Source organism: Heterodontus francisci, chromosome 15, assembly GCF_036365525.1.
Source record: "Heterodontus francisci isolate sHetFra1 chromosome 15, sHetFra1.hap1, whole genome shotgun sequence".
Classification (NCBI taxonomy): domain Eukaryota; kingdom Metazoa; phylum Chordata; class Chondrichthyes; order Heterodontiformes; family Heterodontidae; genus Heterodontus; species Heterodontus francisci.
Genome location: NC_090385.1, coordinates 62,825,258 through 62,850,926, shown reverse-complemented (window position 1 = coordinate 62,850,926; position 25,669 = coordinate 62,825,258). Strand labels below are relative to the sequence as shown.

Below are 25,669 nucleotides of genomic sequence, written 5' to 3'. Positions count from 1 at the left end.
AAACATGGAAACAGTCCCTAGGCAGCACTATAATCGAACCATTACTAGATTAGCCCATTGAGTTATTTTAAATGTCACCAAATTCTGACAATTGTTTTTATGAAATATTACGACTTTATGATGGAAAACCTGGGGTTTTCGTTGTGATGGCGTATAGCCAACACATTCATTCAAATAGATTTCTAGTTCTTAAATTCTCCACTTATTGATCTAGTGTATAACAATTCCTGTCTTGAAGAGCTCAATAGGCACATTTTGTCTGTCGTCATATTAAATTTTGGTGTAAATTATGAATTGGTGTTATCAGTTCTTGGAATTTTTCAGGATATGTTACTCTAAATTACAATTGATGCACAGTTCATTAGTTAATTTTTAGTAATTGGATAATGGGAATGATTTGCACGTTTGAGATTTTATTCCCACTGCATCACTATTTTATTGGCATATATAATTTTTATAATTGCCAACCATTATTTAAATCTGTAGCTAATTTTATTTTTTTACTCTTCAGAGGGTATATTGGTCCCCCACATCAGGGCCCACCCATGCACCATGTGCCTAGTCACGATGGCAGAGGACCCCCACCTCCTGACCTGAGAAATGCCCATGAACCACGAGGAATGCAACATGACATGAGAGCAGGGCCAATGGGAGAACAGAGAGGACCCATTGGTGAACAGAGAGGTCCAATGGGTGAGCCACGTGGGCCACTGGGTGAACCAAGAGGGATGATGGGAGATCCAAGGGGTCCAATGATGGATCAAAGAGGACCTCCTCATGAATCTAGAGGTAAGTTAGTGCATAGAAGGGAAAAATTAGGCTGGCTTTGGAAAATAGCAAAAGTGACTAAATGGAATCAATTGAGATTTTTCTGATTTAACTTCTGATGCTACCATTCATTTATATTCGATTTTCCTGTTTGGACATGATTTGAAAACTTTGCTGGAGAGCAGTAACATATCACAAAGCCCTTAGTTAAAAATGTAATTAAAAATGCACCACCATGTTTGTCAGTATTCTAGTTTGAATGCTTCACTTACATTTGAACATCACAGTTGGTAGCTGTATATACATTATTCCTGATAATTGCTTCTGGCATTTTAACACATCATTACATTTTGGAGATATTACCTATTTTGGAGTGTCAAATAAGTGGCTTTTAAAATATGGTTTTAAAAAAAGTTCCACTCTTTCTCCACAGCATTCAGCTGTAAAGACAATTCTACAGAATTATGTGGGTGTGGGTTCTAGGGTTGCAGGTGTTGTGCATCCCTCTGACAGTTTATTCATGGTGCGGGAGTGTTTGATAGGAATGTTGATGGGAAAGAAAGAAGAGGAAAGGCTTACTACATCGATGTTACCCCACAGCATGCCTTCAGCCTGGCAATCACACAGCAGCATTGGTGGCCTGCCAGCAATTGCAACACATAGTGGTACGTTTGCTGCAAAGGAGTTTTTTTGTTAAATGAGGCTTTGGAGAAAGAACCCATGTGCATGGGTGGTTAGGGGAAGAATATAAAGCTTTAAAAGAAGATACAACATGAAAGGATCTTTGTGTGACCTAACATTTTCCAGACACATTACGATGGGCAGCTTGAAAACTTTTGGAGAAGTCAATGAGTAGTGTTCAGTGTGCATTCCAATAACATCTCACAGAAAATGATTACTGCTGTATCACTGGCAAAACATTGTGAGAATATCAATTCAGAACGAAAGTGAATTTTTAGATGTTTGAGCTTTCAAATAGTGACTTAAAATGTTTGAATTACCCAGTCACTGTGCAGCTTTTCACTTATGATGGTACGCAGCAGTGACACTGTTTGAGCACAACACTTTAAAGAAGAGTGCCAAGTCCTTGGAGAGGGTGCAGAGGAGATTTACTAGAATCATACAAGGGATGAAAGACTTCAATTACGTGGTGACACTAAAGAAACTCGGGTTGTTTTCCATAGAACAGGGAAAGTGAAGTGGGGATTTGATGGAGGTGTTCGAAATCATGAACAGTTTTGATGGTGAACTACCTTCTTGAAATTTACTCTATCACCTTCTCGAGGGCAATTGGGTATGGGCAATAAATGTTGGCGTAGCCAGCGACTTCCACATCCAGTTTCCTTTCGCAGTCATTGATTGTCTCTGCTTCCACCACCCTTTTGGGCAGCAAATTTTAGGTCATTACCACCCGCTGTGTAAAAAGGTTCTTCCTCATTCCCCCTGCATCTCTTCTCCAAAACCTTCAATCTGTGTCCCCTAGTCCTTGCATCATCAGTTAATGGGAACAGTTTTTCCTTGTCTAACTTATGTAAGCCTTGAGCTTTTATGTATTAAATTTCTCCTCAATCTCCTTTGTTCTAAGGAAAACAAAAACAGCTTTTCCAACCTAATATAAGAACATACGAATTAGGAGCAGGAGTAGGCCACTCGGCCCTTCTAGCCTGCTCCGCTTTTCAATATGTTCATGGCTGAACTGATTACTCCACATTTCCGCCTACCCCCGCTAACCTTTCACCCTCTCTCTTATCAAGAATCTATCTAACTCTGCCTTAAAACTATTCAAAGACTCTGCTTCCACTGCCTTTTGAGGAAGAGAGTTCCAAAGACTCACGGCCCTCAGAGAAAAAAATTTCTCCATCTGTCTTAAATGAGCGATCCCTTATTTTTAAATTGTGACCCCCCCCCCCCCCCCCCTTAGTTCTAGATTCTCCCACAAGAGGAAACATCCTTTCCACATACACCTTGTCAAGACCTCTCAGGACCTTGTGTTTCAATCAAGTCGCCTCTTCCTCTTCTAAACTCCAGCAGATACAAGCCTAGCCTGTCAAACCTTTCCTCATAAGACAACCCACTCATTCCAGGTATTAGTTTAGTAAACCATCTCTGAACTGCTTCCAACGCATTTATATCCTTCCTTAAATAGGGAGACCAATACTGTACGCAGTACTCAAGAAATGGTCTCACCAATGCCCTGTAGAGCTGAAGCATAACTTTTTGTATTCAATTCCCCTTGCAATAAACAATGACATTCAATTAGTTTCCCTAATTACTTGCTGACATGCTAACCTTATGCAATTCATGCACTAGGACACCCAGATCCTTCTGCATCTCTGAGCTCTGCAACCTCTCATCATTTAGATAATATGCTTTTTTATCCTTCCTGCCAAAATGGACGATTTCTCATGTTCCCACATTATTCTCCATTTTCCAGATCTTTGCCACTCACTTAACCTATCTATATCCCTTTGTCGCCTCCTTATGTCCTCTTCGCAGTCTCCTTTCCTACCTATCTTTGTATCATCAGAAAATTAGCAACCATACCTTCGGTCCCTTCATCCAAGACACTTACATTGTAAAAGTTTGAGACCCCAGTACTGATCCTTCTGGCACACCACTCATTACATCTTGCCAACCAGAAAATGACCCATTTATGCCTATTCTCTGTGTCCTGTTTGCTAGCCAATCTTCTATCCATGCCAGTATGTTACCCCCTACACCGTCAGCTTTTATTTTCCGCAATAACCTTTGATGCAGCACCTTATCAAAGACCTTCTGGAAATCTAACTACAGTACATCCACCGGTTCCCCTTTATCCACAGCACATGTTACTTCTTCAAAGAACTCCAATAAATTGGTTAAACATGATTTCTCTTTCACAAAACCATGTTGACTCTGTCTGATTACCTTGAAATTTTCTAAGTGCCCTGCTGTAACATCTTTAATAATAGCTTCTAATGTCTTCCTTATGACAGATGTTAAACTAACTGGTCTGTAGTTTCCTGCTTTCTGTCTGCCTTTTTGAATATAGGAGTTACATTCACTATTTTCCAATCTAATGGAACCTTCCCTAAATCTAGGGATTTTTGGAAAATTAAAACCAACACATCAACTATCTCACTAGCCGCTTCTTTTAAAACCCTAGGATGAAGTCCATCAGGACCCGGGGACTTGTCGGTCCGCAGCTCCAACAATTTGTTCAGTACCACTTCCCTGGTAATTGTAATTTTCTTGAGTTCCTCACTCCCTTCCATTTCCTGACTTACAGCTAATACTGGGATGTTACTTGTATCCTCTGTGGTGAAGACCGATGCAAAATACCTGTTCAGTTCATCTGCTATCTCCTTATTTTGCCTTATTAATTCCCCAGACTCACTTTCTATAGGACCAACGCTCACTTTAACTCCTTTTTAAATATCTATAGAAAGTCTTATTATCTATCTTTATATTTCTAGCTACTTTCTCTTGTATTCTAATTTTTCCCTCCTTATTAATCTTTTAGTCATTCTTTGCTGTTATTTATATTCTGTCCAATCTTCTGACTTGCCACCCATCTTTCCTTAATTATATGCTTTTTCTTTAAGTTTGATACTTTAACTTTTTCAGTTAACCACAGATAGTGGGTCCTCCCCTTGGAATTTTTCTTTCTCGTTGGAATATATCTATTCTGTGTATTCTGGAATATCCCCTTACATGTCCATCACTGCATTTCTATTGACCTATCCCTTAACCTATTTTGCCAGTTCACTTTAGCTAGCTCTGTTTTCATACGCATGTAATTGCCCTTATTTAAGTTTAAAATACTAGCCTTGGACCCACTCTTCTCTCCCTCAAACTGAATATAAAATTCAATCATATTATGATCGTTGTTGCCTTCACTATGAGGTCATTAATTAATCCAATCTCGTTACACAGTACCAAGTCTGCTCTCTGGTTGGCTCCAGAACATACTGTTCTAAGAAACTATCCCAAAAGCATTCTATGAACTCCTCATCTAGGCTACCTTTGCCCATCTGATTTTTCTGGTCTCTACGTAGATTAAAATCCCCCATGATTATTGCCATACTTTTCTGACAAGCTCCCATTATCTCTTCATTTATATTCCATCCTACTGTGTGGTTACTGTTAGGGGGCCTGCACACACTCCCACAAGTGACTTCTTGTCTTTATCATTTCTTATCTCTATCCTGAACTTAGGTCATCCTTCTCTAATGCGCTAATACCATCATTAATTAGCAGAGCCACCCCTCCACCTTTTCCTAGCTTCCTGTCCTTCCTGAATGTACCCTTCAATATTCAGGTCCCAATCTCTCTCATCCTGCAGCCATGTCTCTGTAATGGCTTTCAGATTGTACTTGTTTATTTTTATTTGCACTGTCAGTTCATCTGTTTTGTTTCGAATGCTACATGCATTCAGATACAGTGCCTTTAGTTTTTTTTTCCTTTTCCTTTAGTTTTTTTCCTAACCTTGTAACTAAAATCCCCCATCCTGGAACCATTGTGGTAAATCTCTGCACCCTCTCAAGGACCCTCACATCCTTCCTCAAGTGTGGAGACCAGCACTAGACGCAGTACTCCAGTTGGGGCCTAATCAGAGCTTTGTTAAGGTTCAGCATAACTTCCCTGCTTTTGTACTCAATTCCTCTATTTATGATCGCATATGCTTTACTAACCAGTCTCTCAGAGTATCCTTCCACCTTCAAAGATCGATGCAAATGCATCCTAAGATCCCTCTGTTCCTGCATACTCTTTGGAACCGTTCCATTAAGTATATATTTCTTCTTCCTATTCCTTCTGCCAAAATGCATCACCTCACACTTTTCAATATTAAATTCCATCTGCCATCTCTCTGCCCATTCTGCTAGCCTATCTGTGCCCTGTTGCAGGCAGTTCATATCATCCTCACTGTTTGCCACACAGTTTTCTGTCCAGAAGCAATTTTTTATACAATTGGACACTGACCCTCCTATTCCATGAGCCTCAATTTTGTTAACCAGCCTTTTATGTGGTACCTTTATAAAACATTTTCTTAAAATCCATATAAATAACATCCACTGCATTCCCTTCATCAACCTTCTCTGTTACTTCATCAAAAAATTCAATTCGATTAGTGCTTGCTATCCTTAATTAACTCGAACCTCTCCAAGTATCCGTTGATTTTTTTCCCCCCTAATTGTTGTTTCTAAAACCCTACCCACCACTGATAAACTAACTGGTCTGTAGTTTCTAGTAGTGTCCTCACCCTTTCTTGAATAAGTGTCACATTTGCCCCACTCCAATCCTCTGGCATTTCTCCCATATCCAGGGAAGGATGGAAGATTGTGGTAAGCCCTTCTATCTTCACCCCCACTTCCTTTTGCAGCCTGGGATAGAAACCATTCTATGATTCTGTACGGTGTAGAGCATTCATCTCTCTTCAGTCTTGAAAGATAGCCTTCTAAAGGCATCAATATGGAGGTGCTAATTAAACCTGAAGGTAATTTGTATATATTGAGAAGTAAAAGAGAATCTAAATGGAATCTGTACAGTGCTTCTACTAAGAGCAAAACTGAGTATATTTCAGGTTCTGAAATATTAGTGTATTAGTGTCTGTCATAAGTTGTCTTTTTGTAACTCACTCTCACCTGAGTCAGTAGGTTGTGCATTCAAGTCTCATTCCAGAGACTTAGTACATAATCTAGACTGACACTTGAGGGCAGTACTGAGGAATTATGATCTGTATTCATTATCTCTGAATTGGATGGAATTAATTGTTTGCAGCTGAACTGATTTCTGATTGATGGTCCTCACAGAACAAAGCAAAAAGGTATATGCCAAGAGTGAAAGAGGTATTTCTCCTGATTTTACATTTATATGTATGGATGGAGGGGTATCCAAGCATAAGAACTGAAGTTTTCATGCTTGGATAACTCCTGATCATAAAAGACAGGAAAGAAAACCTATGTTCAGTTCTTAGGAGCTGTTCATCAGCAACTCCTGTGGCTGACATCAGCTACACATGTCCCTCAGAATAGCAAGTTGCTTAGGGCTAGAGGAAATGATGTAAAACTACAATTATCTCCCATTAAGTAGCAAAGCTTCCAGGTAACCTTTTAAAATTAGTTTTTGAGCAGTTTTCCCCCCCTGCTCTAGTCTGGGATATATTTCCGTGATTGGCTGTCATCTTCCAGTACCCCATCCATTTAGCCATTATTCATATTGCGAGCCGTTATGGCGTGTGTTATCAAGCTGCTCAACCATGAACGAGTGTCATAGACTAACCTGATCCTGTTGATACCTGAACTTCACTGAACTTCCAGCAAGAGTCACTGGATTGTCGTTCAGGATGGAAACCATGGCCAATTTTTTTTCTCCTTCCTATCTGAGGGTTACGAAACCATTTGTTATCCTCATCTGATACCAATGATAAAAAGGCAAACCACAAATGTTGGAAGTCAGCAACAAAAAAGAAATGCTTTGTGGGCCAGTGAAGAACATCACCTAAAACATTAACATGTCATTCGATTTTAGATCCCTGAAGAACCTCCCCCCCCCCACCCCCCAATAGCTACTTGTTTTGTATCTGGTAACCGGGCTGTAATTTCACTTGTCATTTATACAGTTAACAAATAATTGGCTAGATGAAGATACTTTTAGTAACCAATGCCATCTTAAAGGTTACCGTTGCAGGCCCATATCATCCAAAGTATAGCTAGTGACCTTTGTACCCCTTAAGAGAATGGACAATGCTGCAGAATTTCATGGGTCGATGTTAATAAGGACGAAATACACCTTTAAGATGAGTCTCCATAGTGCCTCTTTGCTTGCTTGTGCACCTCCCTGTTTTTTTTTTCCATCTTCTCTCTCCCTGCCATCATTAGTAGTTATTTGCCTCCTAGGTTCATTTGACCCCCGCAGCATTCCATCTCATGATCCTCGATCTGGACCTCAGCATGATCCACGCTCCCAACCTCCTGCTACTCAGCAAGACCCTCGTGGAGGGTCTTACCCGAACACACATCAACCAAATGCATCCATGGGTGAGGAAAAAGTAGTCCATCTGCACTCTTAACTCTGTAGGTTGGCTCACAGTGTCTAGATAGAGCATCTTTCACAAAATGTTGCTGAAGAGTTTGATTCCATGCTTTAACAGAAACACCAGAGGTTTACAGGGTGAGAGGTTCCTTTTAACTCAAGCAGGTGAACACCAATTCTGTTAGCTTACATTATTTAATCGAAAATATACAGCGGATATTCCCTCCCTCCCACAATGCTATTGATATTATTTCGTATGTTGATTCTAATGTAATGTAAGAGTATACCAATATAATTTAATTTTGTGCCAGTATGTTTTGTCATGATCTAAATTCAGTACAAATTGACCCTACCCCAACCAGACTATAGTGAAAATATACAGTATGCTTCAAAATACTCTATACAGAAAAACTGCTTGGTGTTTATCAATTCAAATTGCCAAAATATAAAAAACAAACCAGCCCAGTATACAAAATGTATTAAAATCCTCATAACTCCATAGGTTGAAGTATATAGCAAGATTTTGCACTTTTTCTCACTGCCCAGTCCCTCCCCAGTCCTCTACCTTCTAAGCAGTGTGGACATATGTAGCTCTTGGCTCCCAACACTTCAGCCATTAGTATGTCATCATGCTTCTCTTTGCGAGGACTGTTAACTACATTAGTAGAAGACCCAAATTCAGGCAGAGAGACAAATAATTATAATCTTCATTTTAGGTTTCAGGAAACCTTTTGGACTCGGTGACAGAATTGATCATTTTTATTTGGTCCATCATTATGTCACTGGCCTGTGACATTTTTAGAAAGGGTTTGATGCTGTGAGCCAATCTTTAATTCCTTTTAACTTGCAGTCATTTTATTCTGTGCGGCTATTCTTGTAATAAGTTGTAATTTATTGTTTCTTTTTGAACTTGCTTAGTTTTGTGTATTTAAACAATTTTATTTTCAACAATTTCACTGTGTTCTAAATTAATGTGATGCTTAACTTTTTAATTACTGATGTGCACCTTCTTGGGGCTGGATTTTACTGGCCCTCTAAGGATGGGCTGGGAGGTAGGCGGTGGGGGGGGGAGCCTGTAAAATGGTGAGGGGGGTGGGTGGAGTGCCCATCGCCTTCCCGCTGCCAATACATTTTACCAGTGGCGGAGAAGATGGGGGACATCCCTCCCACCCAGAGGCCATTTTAGCCACTTAAGTGCCTGATTTAAGGGCCTCTTCCCACTCCTGCTGGCATTTTACCAGTGGTGGGTGGGGAGACCACCTGGTGAACCCTGGTGGCCTCCCTGCAGGCTCAGGGTGTGCCCTCCTAATTGGGCACACATTGGACATTGGAGGAATCCACTGGCAGCAATGGCCACCCCCGCGGCAACCACCTAACATGCCCTCATAACTCCATCCCACCTCTGTCGCTGGGGCCTACCTGAATGGCCCCAGACCCTACTTACTGGTTCAGAGAGCAGCCTGCTCTTAACTGTGTCTTCTCTGCTAAGTGCAGTCCCAGCAGTTGTCATCGCTCCCGGTGGTGCTGCTGAGCTGCAGGCCCTCCAATTGGTCAGCAGCTCCTAGGGGCGGATGCCCGTCCTTTTAAAGGGATGGGAGCCCCGACCGCATGTAAATAGTTGCCAGACAGCTGAAAAAGGCGGCCGGGGGTCCCACAACGGCTGAGATGTGTTTGCCCCCGGCTTTGGGCCCATCATCAGAGCCTCCACTGTGCCGCCTAAAGCCCGGCCTTTAGTGTTCTAAGGTAGATATATTGCCGTTCATATAAGGAACTGAAGGTCCTTTATAACACTACTACGTCATTCTGTAGGACACATTGTGGAATATGTTTGTATTCCGCAGAGGGTTGTCTGTAGAGTTTGAGTACATTTTTAAATGGTGTGCCTGAGATTTTGCAAAAAATGTTAATTTGTGGTAACTGATGTTTATCTCCCGAGAAAAATTGACCTTTAAGATTTCCACACTCAAGTTTGTTTTAATACCTAAATTGCCTGCTTGGTTTAGTTGATGTAGTTTGGATATTCTGCCTCAGATACAGATATAGTGGTAAATAGACACATTTGAATGAGAGGCCTTTAGGCCTGCTATAAATAAGAATCGATTATCTTACTTTAAAGATAACAGGAAAAACCACTGAGTGATGAAAAATAATCAAAGTTGGTCCAGACCCATTGCCGAGCATGAATAGATTTTGCAGTTTAGATTTGAATTTCACACACTGTCATTTATTGTTATTTTGTTATAGGTTGTGGCTTTAGCCCCTCTGCAATCACTAAATTTAGTATCTGTTAGGAGCATTTATTGCCCATCCCTAATTGCCCTTGAGAAGGTGATGGTGAGCCACCTTCTTAAGCTGCTGCCATTCGTGTCGTGTAGGTATACCCACAGTAGAGCATGACTACCTGACCCGGACTCGATGATGTGTCCGGTCGCTCTTCCGGGTCCGGCATTCAGGCTCGGTTCGGGCTGGGTCGGACACGGTGGCAGTGCTGCCATTTGGTCAGGGAGGGAAAGGGAAGTAAGTGTAAGCATCATTAATTTCCGGTAGTCGGGTCGGGCGTGGGGAAAAAACCAAAGGACTCTGGGCCCAGGTTAGATGTGGTCGGGTCGGGTTTAAATTGTATACCCGAGCAAGCCTTTAACCCACAGTGCGGCTTGGTAGGGAATTCCAGGTTTCTGACCTCGTGACAGTGAAGGAGCAGTGATATAGTTCCACATCGGAATGGTGTGTGACTTGGAGAGGAAACTGGCAGGTGGCAGTCTTCCCATGCACTGGCTCCCCTTGTACTTCAAGGTGGTAAAGGTTGCGGGTTTAGAAGGTGCTGTCAAACAAGCCTTGACAAGTTGCTGCAGTGCATCTTGTAGATGGTGTACACTGCTGCCACTGTACGCTGGTGATGGAGAGCGTGAATGTTTATAATGATGTATGGGATGCCAATCAAGTAGGCTGCTTTGCCTTTGATGGTGCCAAGCTTCTTGAGTGTTGTTGCAGCTGTAATCAATCAGGCAAGTGAAGATTATTCCATTACTCCTGACTTGCACCTTGTAGGTGGTGGACAGGCTTTGGGGAGCCAGGAGGTGAATTACTCGTCACAGAATACAGAGCCTCTGACATGCTGTTCTGGCGGCAGTATTTATATGCCTGGTCCAGTTCAGTTTCTAGTCAGTGATGACCCCCAAGATGGTGATGGTGAAGAATTCAGCAATGGTAATGCCATTGAATGTTATGGGTAGAGGCTAGACTCTCCCTTGTTGGAGATGGTCATTTCCTGGCACTTGTGTGGCACAAATGTTACTGCCACTTATCAGCCCAAACCTGAATGTTGTCTAGGTCTTGCTGCATGCTGATACAGAATGCTCTGTTATCTGAGGAGTTGCAAATGGAACGAACGCTGTGCAGTCACCAGCGAAAATCACCATTCCTGATCTTATGATGGCGAGAAGGTCATTGATGAAGCAGCAGAAGACGGCTGGACCTAGGACATTGCCTTGAGGAAGTCTTGCAGCGATGTTCTGTGGCTGAGATGGTTGGCATCCAACAGCCACAATTATCTTATTTTGTGCGAGGTCTGACTCCAGCTAATGGAGAGTTTTCCCTCTGACTCCCATTGACTTTAATGTTACTAGGGTTCTTTCATGTCATACTGGGTCTGATGCTGCCTTGATGTCAAGGGTAGTCACTCACCTCACCACTGGAATTCAGCTCTTTTGCCCATATTTATATCACGTCAGTAATGAGATCTGGAGCCATGTGGTCTTGGTGGAACCCAAGCTGAGCATTGCCAGGCAGGTTATTGGTGAGCAGAACTGCTTGATAGCACTGATGATTGACAGTAGACTGATGGGACAGTAATTGGCCAGATTGGATTTGACCTGCTTTTTGTCAACAGAACACACCTGAGAATTTTCCACTTTGTCGAGTAGACGCCAGTATTACGGCAGTACTGACACCTTGGCTGGAGGTGCAGCGAGTTCTAGAGCACAAGTACTCAGCACTACATCCGAGATGTTGTCGGGGCCCATAGCCTTTGCTACATCCAGTACGCTCAGCTGTTTATTGATCTGTGGAGTGAATCGAATTGGTTGAAGACTGGCATTGATTAAGGTGGGGACCTCAGGAGGGGGCTGAGATGGATCATCGATGTGATACTTTATGGTTAAAGAGATTTGCACATTCTTCAGTCTTTGTTTTTTGTACTTGTATGCTGAGGTCTGTCATTATTTAGGATGTTCATGAAACCTTCTGCTCTCCTTCATTGCTTAACTGACCCCACCATTCACGACTGGAAGTGGTAGGATTGCCGATCTTTCATCTGATCCGTTAGTAGTGGGAACACTTAGCTTTGTTTATAGAATGCTGCTTCCACTGTTTAGTATGCATGGTTTCCTGTGTTCTATCTTCGCCAGGTTGGCACCTCATTTTAGGTGCGCCTGTTGCTGCTGCTGCCAAACTCTCCTACGCTTCTCGTTAAACCAGAGTTGGTCCTCTGGCTTGATGGTAATGATAGAGTGAGGGATATGCTAGGCCATGAGGTTACAGATTGCAGTGGAATACAATTCTGCTGCTGCAGCTGATGACCCACAGTGCCTCGCGGGTGCCCAGCTTTGAGCGCTGCATCTGGTCTGAATACATCTCAGCTACCATGGTGGTAGTATTACACAACAGTGTGTGCTCAGTTTGGAATCATGACTTGACCTCCACAAAGACTGTGCAATGATCATTCCTACCAAGGCTGTCATGCACAGATGCATCTGCAACAGGTAGATTGGTGAGGATGAAGTGCAATAAGTTTTTCCCTCATGTTGGTTCTTTCACCACCTGCCGTAGGCCCAGTCTGGCTGTTGTGTCCTTCAGGACTAGGCCAGCTCGATCAGTAGTGATGCTACCGTGCTACTCTTGGTATTGACATCTGCCCAGAGTACATTCTGTGCCCTTGTTACCCTCAGTGCATCTTCCAAGTGGTATTCAACATGAAGGAGCACTGTGCCATATGTGGCACTGTCGGTGGGAAGCAGAAAGTGGTCTCCTGGCTTAGTTTTGACCTGATGCAACGAGACTTTTTCACATCCAGAGGCAATGTTGAAAACTCCCAGGGCTGAATTTGCAATGCTAACATTAGACCGATTTAAAATCTACATGGGTGACACACTGAATTTGTCAAAGCACAACACATGCCTGTTCATCCTGTGATTCCATATAATCTAAGCTATGTTATTGTTGAGTGCCAACTAGACTATATTCAGAGCTGCTGGGGAAATCAAAGTTCCTCTTTTGCCCTTTTCCCCCATATCTGGGTATTGTATGATGTTGGGGATTTGAACTGATTTGTACTTGCCTGGAGAATCATGTCACTTAGCATTATTTGCTTGTCGCTAACGTTTGTTTAACCGGATTGAGACTGCAATACAAGTGTTCATTTAAGAAAATGTTTGAGTGCTTTGATTGTATATTCTGAAAATTGTTTCTCTTCCGGTGAAATTTCCTCCCTCCCATTTAAACTGCAATTCAGTTTGTCTTCCCTGGCATGGGTTCTTTAAATTTGTGGAGCACTGGAGCTGTTAAATGTAGGTTACCCTCTAAGAGTAACTAACCTACAAATGTCAGCTTGGCTCAGTTAGTAATGAGTGATAAGGTTAAAGCCCTTCTCTAGGTCTTGGGTTGGGACTTCATTGGAATATGGAGGTATTCTCAAGTGAGTTTTTAGAATTAGAATCAGGTGGATGGAAAAATCTTGATGTCCTTATTTAAAGAAGAGCAAGTATTTTGCCTGGTTTCCTAACCATCATTCTGCCTTGCAAAACAACACCAGACACAAATTCAGTGCTTGGTCATCTGATTGCTGTTTGTGGAACCTTGGTCTTTGCAAATTGGCTGCTCTGTTTGCCTACATAATTAACTGCCTTGAAAAGTGTAAAACATTTTTGGGATTCCTGAGGATTTGAAAGTTTGTTTTTTCTCTCTATATATTAAATGTTAGTTTGATTGCAGCAATAGGAAGAGTTTAGGTATGGCTAATGCACTTTGCCTTTTGTTTCCATTTTAGCCATGGTTGCCTTTAACATTGGCCCTGCAAAATTTACATGCCAAAAATTAGTGTGTGGAAAATAATGGGCAAGTTTAATTTGGGAGGGTTCTTTGGAAGATGGAAACAAAACTTTGTTCATTGTAATACATATTTGGTGTACAGATTGATAAGTAATAGGTATATATATTATAACCTAGTGTAACAGATTCTCAATATGCTGGAAGCAAAATGCAGTACTTTATATAGCTTATAGCTATAACTTTAACTATTATGAGGAGTTGGAATCTCCTGGAAATTAGAACTGGAAAGTTATTTAAAGTCAAACTGAATTTCTAATTTGTGTTTAGGCACTAGAGATCCCAGAGGTATCGATTCAAGAGGTATTGACACCAGAGGCCCAGGCCCAGGGCCAGGACCAGGACCAGGACCAAACCAAGGACCAGTCTCAAATCCAAGAATACCAATGGCAGGAGGGCTACAAGTTCCTGGCCCAGGCACGCATCAAATAGGGAATAGTGGCCCTCAGGGACCCCAGCAACCTGTTCCACCTCGACAGGTAGGGAGATTGGACTTCTTGCCAGTGAACCATCCTTTGCAAAGGAATTAATTGATTTGAAAAGTGATGCAAATTATGTTTAATATGTCATGGAAAAAACTTTTCAAATTGATACGTGCAGGATAGAAATCAAATTTATTTTCTTAGGATCATGAAATCTCTCCCTTTCCACCTCAGCTTATACAGGCTTCTCTTTAGCAATGAACACCTTACAGCTAAGAAGCAGTAGTTTATTTGCTCTTTAGCTGATCAAAGAAGGCAGGCAACATTAGTCAGGAAAAGACTCTCACTGATTTCTTCCCTTTCCCTTGTGGGGAGCAGCATGGTATCCTCTTAACATCTCCCTACAGCAGTATGGCTGAAATCAGAAACTTGGGATTGTCCTTCCTTCTATGTTGTTGCATACTGATGGACTAGTGCATCACATCACTGAGTTATTGCATTGATTTATGTAGTGTCTAGGTGGGTTAACTTACTCAACCATCTTCAGCGACACCTTTTGGGAATAGGGTCACTAAACTTTATGCTGGTGTCTCAATCTGTATCACTTCAGGTTGTTTTCCTTGTTCAGTTGGAACGATAGTGTAATTGTTTCTTTGACATCAGGTGCATCCCGATTTGGAAAAGCTCTGCTGCACTTCATGCAGTTGCTTTAGTGTGAGCATGACACTCACCTCTCATAATTGTAAACAAACTATGGTGAAATGGTAAATTCACTGTAGTAGGTACAGAGAGTGTGGGAAAATGGCGCACTGACACGGAACACAAAAGTCCGAGTGTATCAGGCCTGTGTCCTCAGTACCTTGCTCTATGGCAGCGAGGCCTGGACAACGTATGCCGGCCAAGAGCGACGTCTCAATTCATTCCATCTTCGCTGCCTCCGGAGAATACTTGGCATCAGGTGGCAGGACTATATCTCCAACACAGAAGTCCTTGAAGCGGCCAACACCCCCAGCTTATACACACTACTGAGTCAGCGGCGCTTGAGATGGCTTGGCCATGTGAGCCGCATGGAAGATGGCAGGATCCCCAAAGACACATTGTACAGCGAGCTCGCCACTGGTATCAGACCCACCGGCCGTCCATGTCTCCGCTATAAAGACGTCTGCAAACGCGACATGAAATCGTGTGACATTGATCACAAGTCGTGGGAGTCAGTTGCCAGCATTCGCCAGAGCTGGCGGGCAGCCATAAAGACAGGGCTAAATTGTGGCGAGTCGAAGAGACTTAGTAGTTGGCAGGAAAAAAGACAGAGGCGCAAGGGGAGAGCCAACTGTGCAACAGCCCCGACAAACAAATTTCTCTGCAGCACCTGTGGAAGAGCCTGTCACTCCAGAATTGGCCTTTATAGCCACTCCAGGCGCTGCTTCACAAACCACTGACCACCTCCAGGCGCGTATCCATTGTCTCTCGAGATAAGGAGGCCCAAAAGAAAGAAAGAAGAAAGGTACAGTATTGCAGATTGTACTGCTGTGTCCTCTGCAATGTAAAGGTAGGTCTAAGCAGGCTGAATTGCATATTTGGTTATGTTAAAAGTCAGGTAGTCGTTAGTGAAAGCTGCTAAAGGAATGGTTCCATGTTATCGGCCTCTGTCTGCTACATCATTAACTATTTTTGAGCAATAATCCTGGCACCTTTAGGTACCGTATCATCCTACCATAGAAAATATCCTTAGGATGCTTGGTCTAGTTTTTGTTGTGCTTTTGTTAATTTGAAAAAACTCTTTGTTCATTATGAATCATGCGTGATCTCATATTTAAAACATAGTCTTTGTTCTTTGTGTGTGCATGATTGATGCCCAATTACAATATTGACACCTCCTCAGCAAACTCGGTGCAATCTCCCATCAGAGAAAATGTCTTCAACGAATGCTAGTGATAGATCGTTGAGCTTTTGGAATTCAAATCCCAACCTTGTGTGCCATTCAAATTTGCCTGCTATAATTGGATGTTTTTTCTTTGACTTTCCATGGAATGCTTTGCAATAGGGGAGTGCTCATCTCTAAGAACAAGAGCTGTCCTTGAGATATATTTTGTTCAGAACCTATTTTCTTGGAATGCATAGTGACATAAGTGTCATTTGTGCTGGTTAAGCCCTTGTTGCTGGATTTGTGAAACACTTCAGAAAATGTATACACGTGATTCTTGCCTTTTATTAAGGAATATTGCACTAAGACATTTCTGTGAAAGTCTTCTGAGCACGTGCTGAGACAATTTAGAGAAATCTATTTTGGCGTTTACCTGCAGTTCTTGCACTTCTGCCTCTCAGGGTCCTGCTCATACAGTGGCTGGAGGTCAGCCTGGAGGATTCAGTCCTGCTCAGACTCAAGTGACACCACAGGACCATGAGAAGGTTAGTGCTGAAACTTTGGAGGGGAGAACAAAAGGATAGAGCATGATTTACATCTAGTTAATTTTTGCAATCAGACTCTCCGTATTTAGATTAGTGTACCCAGTAAGTATTAAATTAATCAAACGTGCCTTCTGTGTAGAATGTGCTGCTTTTTATCTTTCATTTGAACTCTACTGACTGTTTTGTCAAGATGATGTGTTGAAGTTTTAGAGGGATAGGCATTGGGATATGCACTTAGAATTTTCTCTGTATGGGGAGAAGAAAATCAGGATGAAACATCCTGGACTATTGCTTGCCACCTAACAGCTGGTTGAAGAGCCACATTAGTCCCAGAAAGATGCTGACTGGAAGAAATAGTGCAGCTATTTCACTACTCTTGGCAAATTTGGCATAGGATGGGCAAGAGAAGCACAACTGCTTTAAGACCTTTCTGCACTAGATCCTTCAGCTAGAAGTAGTCCTACACATTGGCAGGGGGAACGAGATGCAACCAAAAATTCACCTTTACTAAAATCACTTGTAGTTTTTTTTTTTGTCTTAATAGAGTCAAATATTAATTGTATGTTCTGACCTCCCGGTTCTATCACCTTTAAGTAATATTGCTCCACAAATTTAATACTTTGTTTTATATTTATGTATTCTTCATAAGCACATAGGAACTGGCAGGTACATACCATTCAAAAGTTAGTGGTTTACCATATAAGGCAAATAAAAAATTAAGTTTTTTTTTAAATAATGGAAATATGAGGATCAGTGAATGTTCTGGACTTTGCATGTATCTTTTTCCACTCTTCTACCCATTTTCTTCCCCCTCTCTTGTCCTGAAGGCAATGCGAGAAGGCTGCTTGATTCCAGCGTTACCACAGTCGTCAATCCTGTCCTAATTCAACTTCCGTACTATTGTATTTCTAACAAGCGTCACTGAATAGGAATTAGGAGTAGAATTCCTGGGTGCATTTTTTCCCCTAACCTATGATTACTGAGGACAATTGTAGTACCCCAAAATCTCTACTAGCTGAGATCAGCCAACTCAACAAAAGACTGGGATTAGACATGGAAACTCCATGGTCTATATAACTCAGCTTCTCACTGGCTTGACTAACTGTCCAGTTGCCGGATTTATTTTGTGGATCGGGGTATTTTTGGATAACTTTCCCTCTCTGATTAAGTCAGCGTGATGGAGTCTATGAGAGGATATATTGAACATGGTCTATTGGAGGACTGGGCTTGATGGACCAAATATGTTTTCTCATTCCAGACTTTATGATTAATAAAACCAGAAAGTAGTAATGAGTAAGTATTTTTTGCAGAGTAATTTGTTTCCCATTTGACACTTTTTTATTCTTCTGTTTGGCGCAGGCTGCACTGATTATGCAGGTACTCCAATTGACTCCAGAGCAGATTGCCATGCTACCCCCGGAGCAGCGACAGAGCATCCTTATCCTGAAAGAACAGATTCAGAAATCTGCAGGAGCTCCTTGAGGTAAACAGGAGATGATGTCGCTGAATATCTTGTTAGGGTCAAGACTGAATTTAGAAAGATAATTACAGTGATATAGTGTGGGATACTGGTTCCCAAGGTGCAGAAACCATGCATGTACCTCATCATAGAAGGTAGTCAGCTAAGTATCTATATTATTTGTAGAATTAGATTAATATTCTACTAGAGTGAAGACAAAATCTTAAAGGACCCTTTCCTCAACAGATTAAATAACTTGGATAGAGTACATCACGTTGCAGTTTGTACATGGTCTGTGGAAGGAGTGGACTTAATGGGTGGATTGACCTTTTCTCATTCCATGCTTTCTTGTGGTCCTCTAAAGATTTGACTTTTCAATTATGTGGAACAAGCTAAATTAGTGTTGCTCACTATTTGTTCTTTAAGGGCTGAAATCTGAAGCAGTGTTTTGCTTTGGACGCTAGTTTTAGCTTGCTGCATGGATGCTAGGTTAGCCCAGCATCTTAATAACATACCTTTGTTTTCACTTGCTGCATAATGAGGGTTAATCCTAGCTGAATACATCTCCAACCACATACACAGCAAAGCTGGTCTGTTATTTGAGATAAAGGGACACGTGGAGTACAGTTCTACAGAGGGCCACAGTTGAAGGGGAGATGCTCCACAAGTGACCCCTAAAAGAGCTGGATGGTCTGAATAGCTTTATCACATGCTGCAGCATCCCAAATTGTAAGTTTTCTCCATGCTTAAAATAAACCTGTTGAATTAGCATAACTAATTTATTCAGAGATGAATATATGTTTAAAAAAGTTTTTATTCATACACGTGTTGGTAAGGCCAGCATTTATTGCGCATCCCTAATTTCCCTTGAGAAGGTAGTGAGCTGCCTTCTTGAATCGCTGCAATTCTTGTAATGAAGGTACTTCAACAATAACTTTTTGTAGTGGTTTGATACGTTGAGTGGCTTGCTAGGCCATTTCAGAGGGCAGTTAAGAGTCTGTCACATTTCTGTGAGTCAGGAGTCACATATAGGCCTGATCTGATGAGGGCAGTAGATTTCTTTCGCAAAAGGACATTTGTAAACCAGGTGGGTTTTTAAGACAGTTCACTAGTTGCATGGCCATCTTTACTGATGCTGGCTTTATTCAGATTTTTTTAAAATTTTAATGAACTGAATTTAGATTCCCTAGCTGTCTCCAGATCATTAGCCTAGGCTGCTGGATTGCTCATCCAGTAACATAACTACTCTGCTACTGTACCCCTGTGCATTTCATCAAAGTAAAAAGCCTGTGCTTAAAAGTATAATCTGAAAATGCTGTATTCCACGCACTGGTGTCTCATGATTTAGTTTGTGTATGCTTTGGACAGCAGACTTGCATGTATCAACAACTGTGCAGAAGTTACTTGAATGTAAAATGTAAGTAGAGATCCCTAGAACTTTTCTGTGCTCAGTGGCGCAGTGGTTAGCACCGCAGCCTCACAGCTCCAGCGACCCGGGTTCAATTCTGGGTGCTGCCTGTGTGGAGTTTGCAAGTTCTCCCTGTGTCTGCGTGGGTTTCCTCCGGGTGCTCCGGTTTCCTCCCATATGCCAAAGACTTGCAGGTTGATGGGTAAATTGGCCATTATAAATTGCCCCGAGTATAGGTAGGTGGTAGGGAAATATAGGGACAGGTGGGGACGTGGTAGGAATATGGAATTAGTGTAGGATTAGTATAAATGGGTGGTTGATGGTCGGCACAGACTCGGTGGGCTGAAGGGCCTGTTTCAGTGCTGTATCTCTTAAAATAAATAAATAAAATAAATATAATTTCTGCAATGAACCCAGCAAATTCTGTGTCAAGAGAATGTGGTTAGTCCAGACTGGGGGACATCAGATTTGTTATCGCAATTTTGTTGTTGAGTCAGGTGTGAAAGGGGGACAGTAAGATAACTCATTGATTTTTCCTTACATTTCCATGGGGGGAAATGCTTGACATCTGGATGAAGTTTGCATTGATATGGTGAACCCACATCCCACCACTAAATGTATCCAAGTATTGATGTTCTATGATAAAACGTACCATGAATTTCCTCTGGCAACAGTTTCTGAATTAGCAGTTTCTAAAGTAACAGATATTGAATGGAGGGGTTTTCCCTTTGCATCAAGTACCATTGTTGTCTTCCTTCTGTTCATACCCCACTGCAGTCTTGAAAGCAAAGAAAGTATAGAAATTTTATGGCAAGATTGTCATCTTGGAACCCATGATTTTGCATGATTCTGCTCAGACTTCTGACACAATCATAAAACTGTGCCTCCATTAAAGATAGACCTCTGTTCAACCTTTGCTTACTTTGCTGACCAACTATAGTTGAAATGTTCTGGCCCATAACAGAGGAAGGAGTGGCCATACCCTGGCAAATACAGATACAGACTACATCACCAGTACAATTAGCTATCAATAAACAGGAGCAAAAAGAGCGAGACCCAGTGATACCACATAAGCGCAAAAACAGAGCAGGAGCCATTTTGCAGTTTTCACAGCCGAGGAATTGCTGATCGTTTGCGACCCCGAAGAGAATTTTTCTTGCAGTGTAACATGGCGTGAGCAACAAAAATCAAATGTCAATTTGTTCATCTCATCTCAATAGCAATGAGTTAAGTCTAGCCCGAGCCAGATACTTCATCTTCACTAGCATCTGCTTGGTTTGTAAGGTCGCCAAAATCAGAAGAAAAGTGAAAATTGTTTTATCTTCTGTCTAATTTGATAGATTAGGTGCCTTGTGGACTAATAATGTGTGTATAGACTGTTGACTGTTATGTTCTCAGTTGGTAGAGGATACTTAATTAACCATTAGGTAGTGTAATCTTTGCATGTATATGGATAGTACTGAAGATTTTTGTGACTTACATAATGTCATTACAGTGACCAGAATTTGCTGGAGAGCATGGCTGTTCAGAGTTGGCACAGTTCTTTCCTGGTCAGTAAACAGACACCGATATGACTGGGCATTATCTGGCTGAAATGCAAGCAGGTGTCAGTGTTCATGTTTAAGATGTGGCGTTTTGTTAAGTTTCTTCCAGGCTGAATTGTTTCTGGTTGGGTCTGGGGTTTTATGTTAGCTGTTACAGGAGTCCATATTTTCTTGTTAAAACTTGGAATCTATATTTGTAAAAACTGAAAAAACAATTCATGGGCATTGAAACTTCGGGAGGTAGCTGAAATTTATGGATGCTTTTTTTTTAAAAAGGCAAGGTCAACATGAGGTTCCTGGTTTTGACCATAAACAGATACTGGAAGTCAGGTAATTTCAAGGACACCAGCAAGGGGTTTTGACCTAAGAGCTACCCTTCGTTGTGATGAGAGAATTTGTGACTTAGCATGAGACTTGCTTGGAAAAGTTAGTTTCACTTTGAACTGTTAAAAGGTGCTGTTTTTTGGACTAAAAACAGGCAGTTGGAATCTGCATTTGGACCTGCCAGGATATCAGAAGAAAAAACAGATATCTGTTACCTACATCTTTGAAGAATCCCTGCTCTGGAAAAGCAAAAGCTTGTATGAAGTGGTCCTGTTGTCTCCTGTAATTTTGAAGACATCCTGAATGCTTGCAGAAACCTTGCATTTTTTTTTTAAAAAGGACTTTTGCATCGAATGTGTGAGAGAACTGACACCTCTGTTGCTGCACACCTGATGGAAAACCTATGTGAAGCTTCTGCAGTTGAATTTCTTTGAACGCCAGCCCAAAAACAGACTGTTCATCAACCTCGCCTGGAAAGACTGAGTGGCTTCGACTTTGGGACACCTCGCCAAACCAAAGGACTTCCGGATTGTTGCAGTTTTAAGATTTTAAAATTCCTTTTATTCCTTTGAAACTACTGTAAACAAAAATCCCATTTTTTCCCAGTTAACTTGTTTTTGGATGTATGTGCATGAGGGCTAGGATAATAATACGGGGCTTTAATATTTCGATTTGCATATATATTTACTTCATTATTGGTTACGACTTGGTTTTATAATAAGCGGACAGTTTTGTTTATTAAAGACCCTGGTTGGTGTGCTTTATTCCGGGAAACAAATGTATCTAATTGGCTGTTTCGGAATATTTATTGATATGTTGTGACTTGTGGAGACATGGGATTGATTTAACAGTGCACTCCTTCTGCCTCGATTGTAACGTAGTAATGTACTGAACTTCAAATAAACTGTTAATGCACAGGTGGAAAATGATTGGTACACTAACATTTGATGAGGGACTGTTCCCATTGCTTTGAGTTTTAAGGAAGTTGACACTTTTAATATAGTGTCAGTGCCAGTAACAGTAAGTGTTCCCAGGGCTGCTTTGAATCTTTCTCAACCTGCTAACAAAGGCTCGATTGTCATCAAAGTACATCACGGCACACCCTGTAAATGAGGATTCTAGTTTCAGTTGATGATGGAGCAGCTAGATTACAATCCATGGAGTGAGAGGTTGTTGATGCTACTCCCTCCTTCTCACCATGCACTGCATCACATTCCCACCCAGGCAGTCAATCCAAAAAATTATTCTTTAACTAGGAGAAAGAGATACCTTTCAACAAATGTAGAAGAAAACCTCAAATATAAGCCACTTGAAATGACTTCCATTCTGGCCAGTAATTCTGTGAGTAATTCCGTTTTTAAATTTACTCTATTAAAACAAAAATGCTTTGGCTACTCCATACCTTTTTTGTATACTTTTCTAATCTCTCTTTCTCCTCCTCACCCTCCCCTCACCCACATCTACGAAGGATGAATCAAGATGTAATTCAGAACAGATATGAGCTTTTTGGCAACAAATGTGCTTTTCGATACGCCTGGGTGATTCCTTTATCTGTAATGCCATGTTTATTAATAGAGCGAGAGAGAAGGGCGTTTCTGCCACTTTGTGAAATCTTAATATTTGCCTGTATTTTTAAATTGCTAGATTCTTTCCATGGTGATGGGTACTTTATGAAACTTCAGTATTTGAGTTTCTTGCTATCTTTTATCATTAGTGAAATTTTTTCCCTACATAAACTGATCCCCACCGCATCTATCACTTGCATGCAAACATTCACATAAACTGATATCCAGCACTTCTATCATTTGCATGCAAATATACTCTTTGTGAAATCTCTTGAAAAATTAAAACCGCAAACTCTCAATTGTATTGTTAGTTTCCAGGGTTAAACCCTGGAGTGACCTTTATTAACTGGTTGTCAGTAAAATAATCCCCACCCTATAACTACCTTAATTATCTTCAGGTGAAAGTTAATAAAGCACACATGGTAGCTTGTACTTCAATCTATAAATTTTTTTCTGGATAAAGTATTGGCCCGAGTTTTGTGGACAGCAGTAAAGGAACGGCGTTTCTGTTTACCATGCTGACAGCTACCCATAGACTCGCAGGCTTTTGAGCAGCACATTGCTGTCATCGGGCATCTGATCCAGAGTGGCACCCTCTAAAGGGCATCTGTCGTGGGTGTGGTTGGTGTGTGTGTGTACTCGTCACCGCAATGGGCGGACGCAACACCAGGCACTATATGTTACATTTAATCATATACAGCAAGTAAAATACAATGAGGGGACGAAAGGTAGAAGTAAGAGAGATAGAGAGGTTACCCAGTAGGTAAATACATCAGCTTCACTCCCTTACATGGATGTCAATGCTGAGTCTATCACTGGATACTGTGAAGGGGCTGGATAAGTCAAACAGCAACTTCCCGATCTCCATATTTAACTGTGCATGTGCAGACTCTAGAAGTTGCTGTCTGATTTACTCCACAATAATGGTGAGTGCTGATAGCCTTATTGTTATTTTCAATGTAAAATCCAGCAATTAAGTTTCAGCATCCCACCTTCAAAACACCACAGCCTTCTGTGTTTACTATGTTGACAGCTACCCATAGACTCACAGGCTTTTGAGCAGCACATTGCTGTCATTGGGCATCTGATCCAGAGTGGCACCCTCTTAAAGGGTGTGTGTGTGAAACAGATTTGAAAATTATGGAAAGAGGCATTTTTCACTCAATTGTTATCTTACCGATATTCCTATTAATTCTTTAACAATTTACTTGTAAGAAAGAACTTGCATTTCTGTGGAACAGAGTCACCTACAGAGGAAGTTCACAGGCACAGCCCAAGTTATTTGTTGCTGTATTAAGCCCATAAAATGCTGGATGCACTAAGCAGGTTAGGCAGCATATGGAAAAATGATGATATTTCAGATACATAACTAATTTGTAAATTTCCAGCATCTGTTGTGATTTTTTATCTGTGCTGGATTACTTCATCTTAACTGGGGTGGTGCTTGCAGCGTTATGGCTGGATTTGGTGCTTTCAAGCTGGTGGGTTATAAGCGCTGTTTGTAAATTTTGGGTGAGAAGCGTTAGACTATGAATTTTGTTTTTTAAAGATTAATAATGCCATTATTGCAAACAAACCATATTTACAATTGTTTTTGAACTTTGATTTGCACCCTTCATAAGATTCTTTTTCCCTCACATCTCACTCTATGGTCAAAAAAAAATATATAGTGCTCAGTTGGACAAGCTTCTGGAAGGTTGCTGCCATCCTTGGAACTGTACCTCAGTGCAAGTCACTGTTTTAAAGAAGTTTGGGGAAGAAAATTGCAAGGGGCAGAATGCAATATTCCATCCTACCTGATTACTTCAATAATTATTTGAACAAAGCACCAGGCAGTGAGTCTGAATAAGAACCTAAGAGACACAGAATTGCTTTGTATATTACAGACTGACTCAACCTATCTACTCAGTTGTTGTGCTTGTATAACGTGCAACCTGTTATGTGAACAAAGGAGTAATTTGAAATCATTTCTTTACATCCCTTTTATGAGCTACGGTAAATAACTTGAACCTGTGCCAAAGGAGCTGAGTAATTTATATGTCACATATTGTTGTTACTCTATTGTCAGTCCCTGATCTGATGAAACTTTCTGGAAAATTATACTGCTGAACAATTATAGAACAAGGAAGCAAAGTAAAATGGAATTATTCATAGTGACAGTGTTAAAGGTATTTATTTTTGCTCTCGAAGACTAGCTCTGACCTGCATGTTTCCAAAACTTCAAATATGAGTATTAGTTCACTTAAAAATATATTTTAATAACTTTATTAATACTCATCTATAAAGAATGATAAATTTTCTGTTTGTGGAACCTTGTGTGTAAATTGTTTGCTGAATTTGTTTACAAAACAACAGTGTTTACACTTAAATTCATTGGCTGTGAAGTGTCTTGGAAGGTATTGTCCACTTGGGTAAGAGTGTAAAAGGTGCTTTTTAATACAAGTTTTTTTTTCTATATTTATAACTGGTTCATGTTATTCATCACTGAGAGTTCTGTATAACTTCCCAGGAAACAACAGTCTGTAAGCGCAATGTTGAGTTCTGATATGCTCAGTGTCTGTTATTGGACTACTTCCCATATATGCCACTGGTGAGTTTTGTTTGATATCTGTGCTTCTGTATATTGACACCTGTAGAAGATTATTTTTAAGTTG

At 41.1% G+C, this 25,669-nt stretch overlaps 1 protein-coding gene across 3 annotated transcripts in view; it reads left to right on the top strand.

Moving 5' to 3' along the window:
- Window positions 1-25,669, top strand: part of cstf2 (cleavage stimulation factor, 3' pre-RNA, subunit 2) — a 95,996-nt gene that overhangs the window by 53,473 nt on the left and 16,854 nt on the right. For 2 of the 3 annotated variants that reach the window (XM_068047651.1, XM_068047650.1), the window contains 5 exons: window positions 512-789; window positions 7,647-7,787; window positions 14,155-14,363; window positions 16,632-16,715; window positions 18,075-18,198. In XM_068047651.1, the coding sequence (XP_067903752.1) occupies window positions 512-789; window positions 7,647-7,787; window positions 14,155-14,363; window positions 16,632-16,715; window positions 18,075-18,197 (835 nt within the window). In that variant the 3' untranslated portion in view covers window position 18,198. The remainder of the gene's footprint in view (window positions 1-511; window positions 790-7,646; window positions 7,788-14,154; window positions 14,364-16,631; window positions 16,716-18,074; window positions 18,199-25,669) is intronic. The other variant, XM_068047652.1, reaches the window with a different exon arrangement.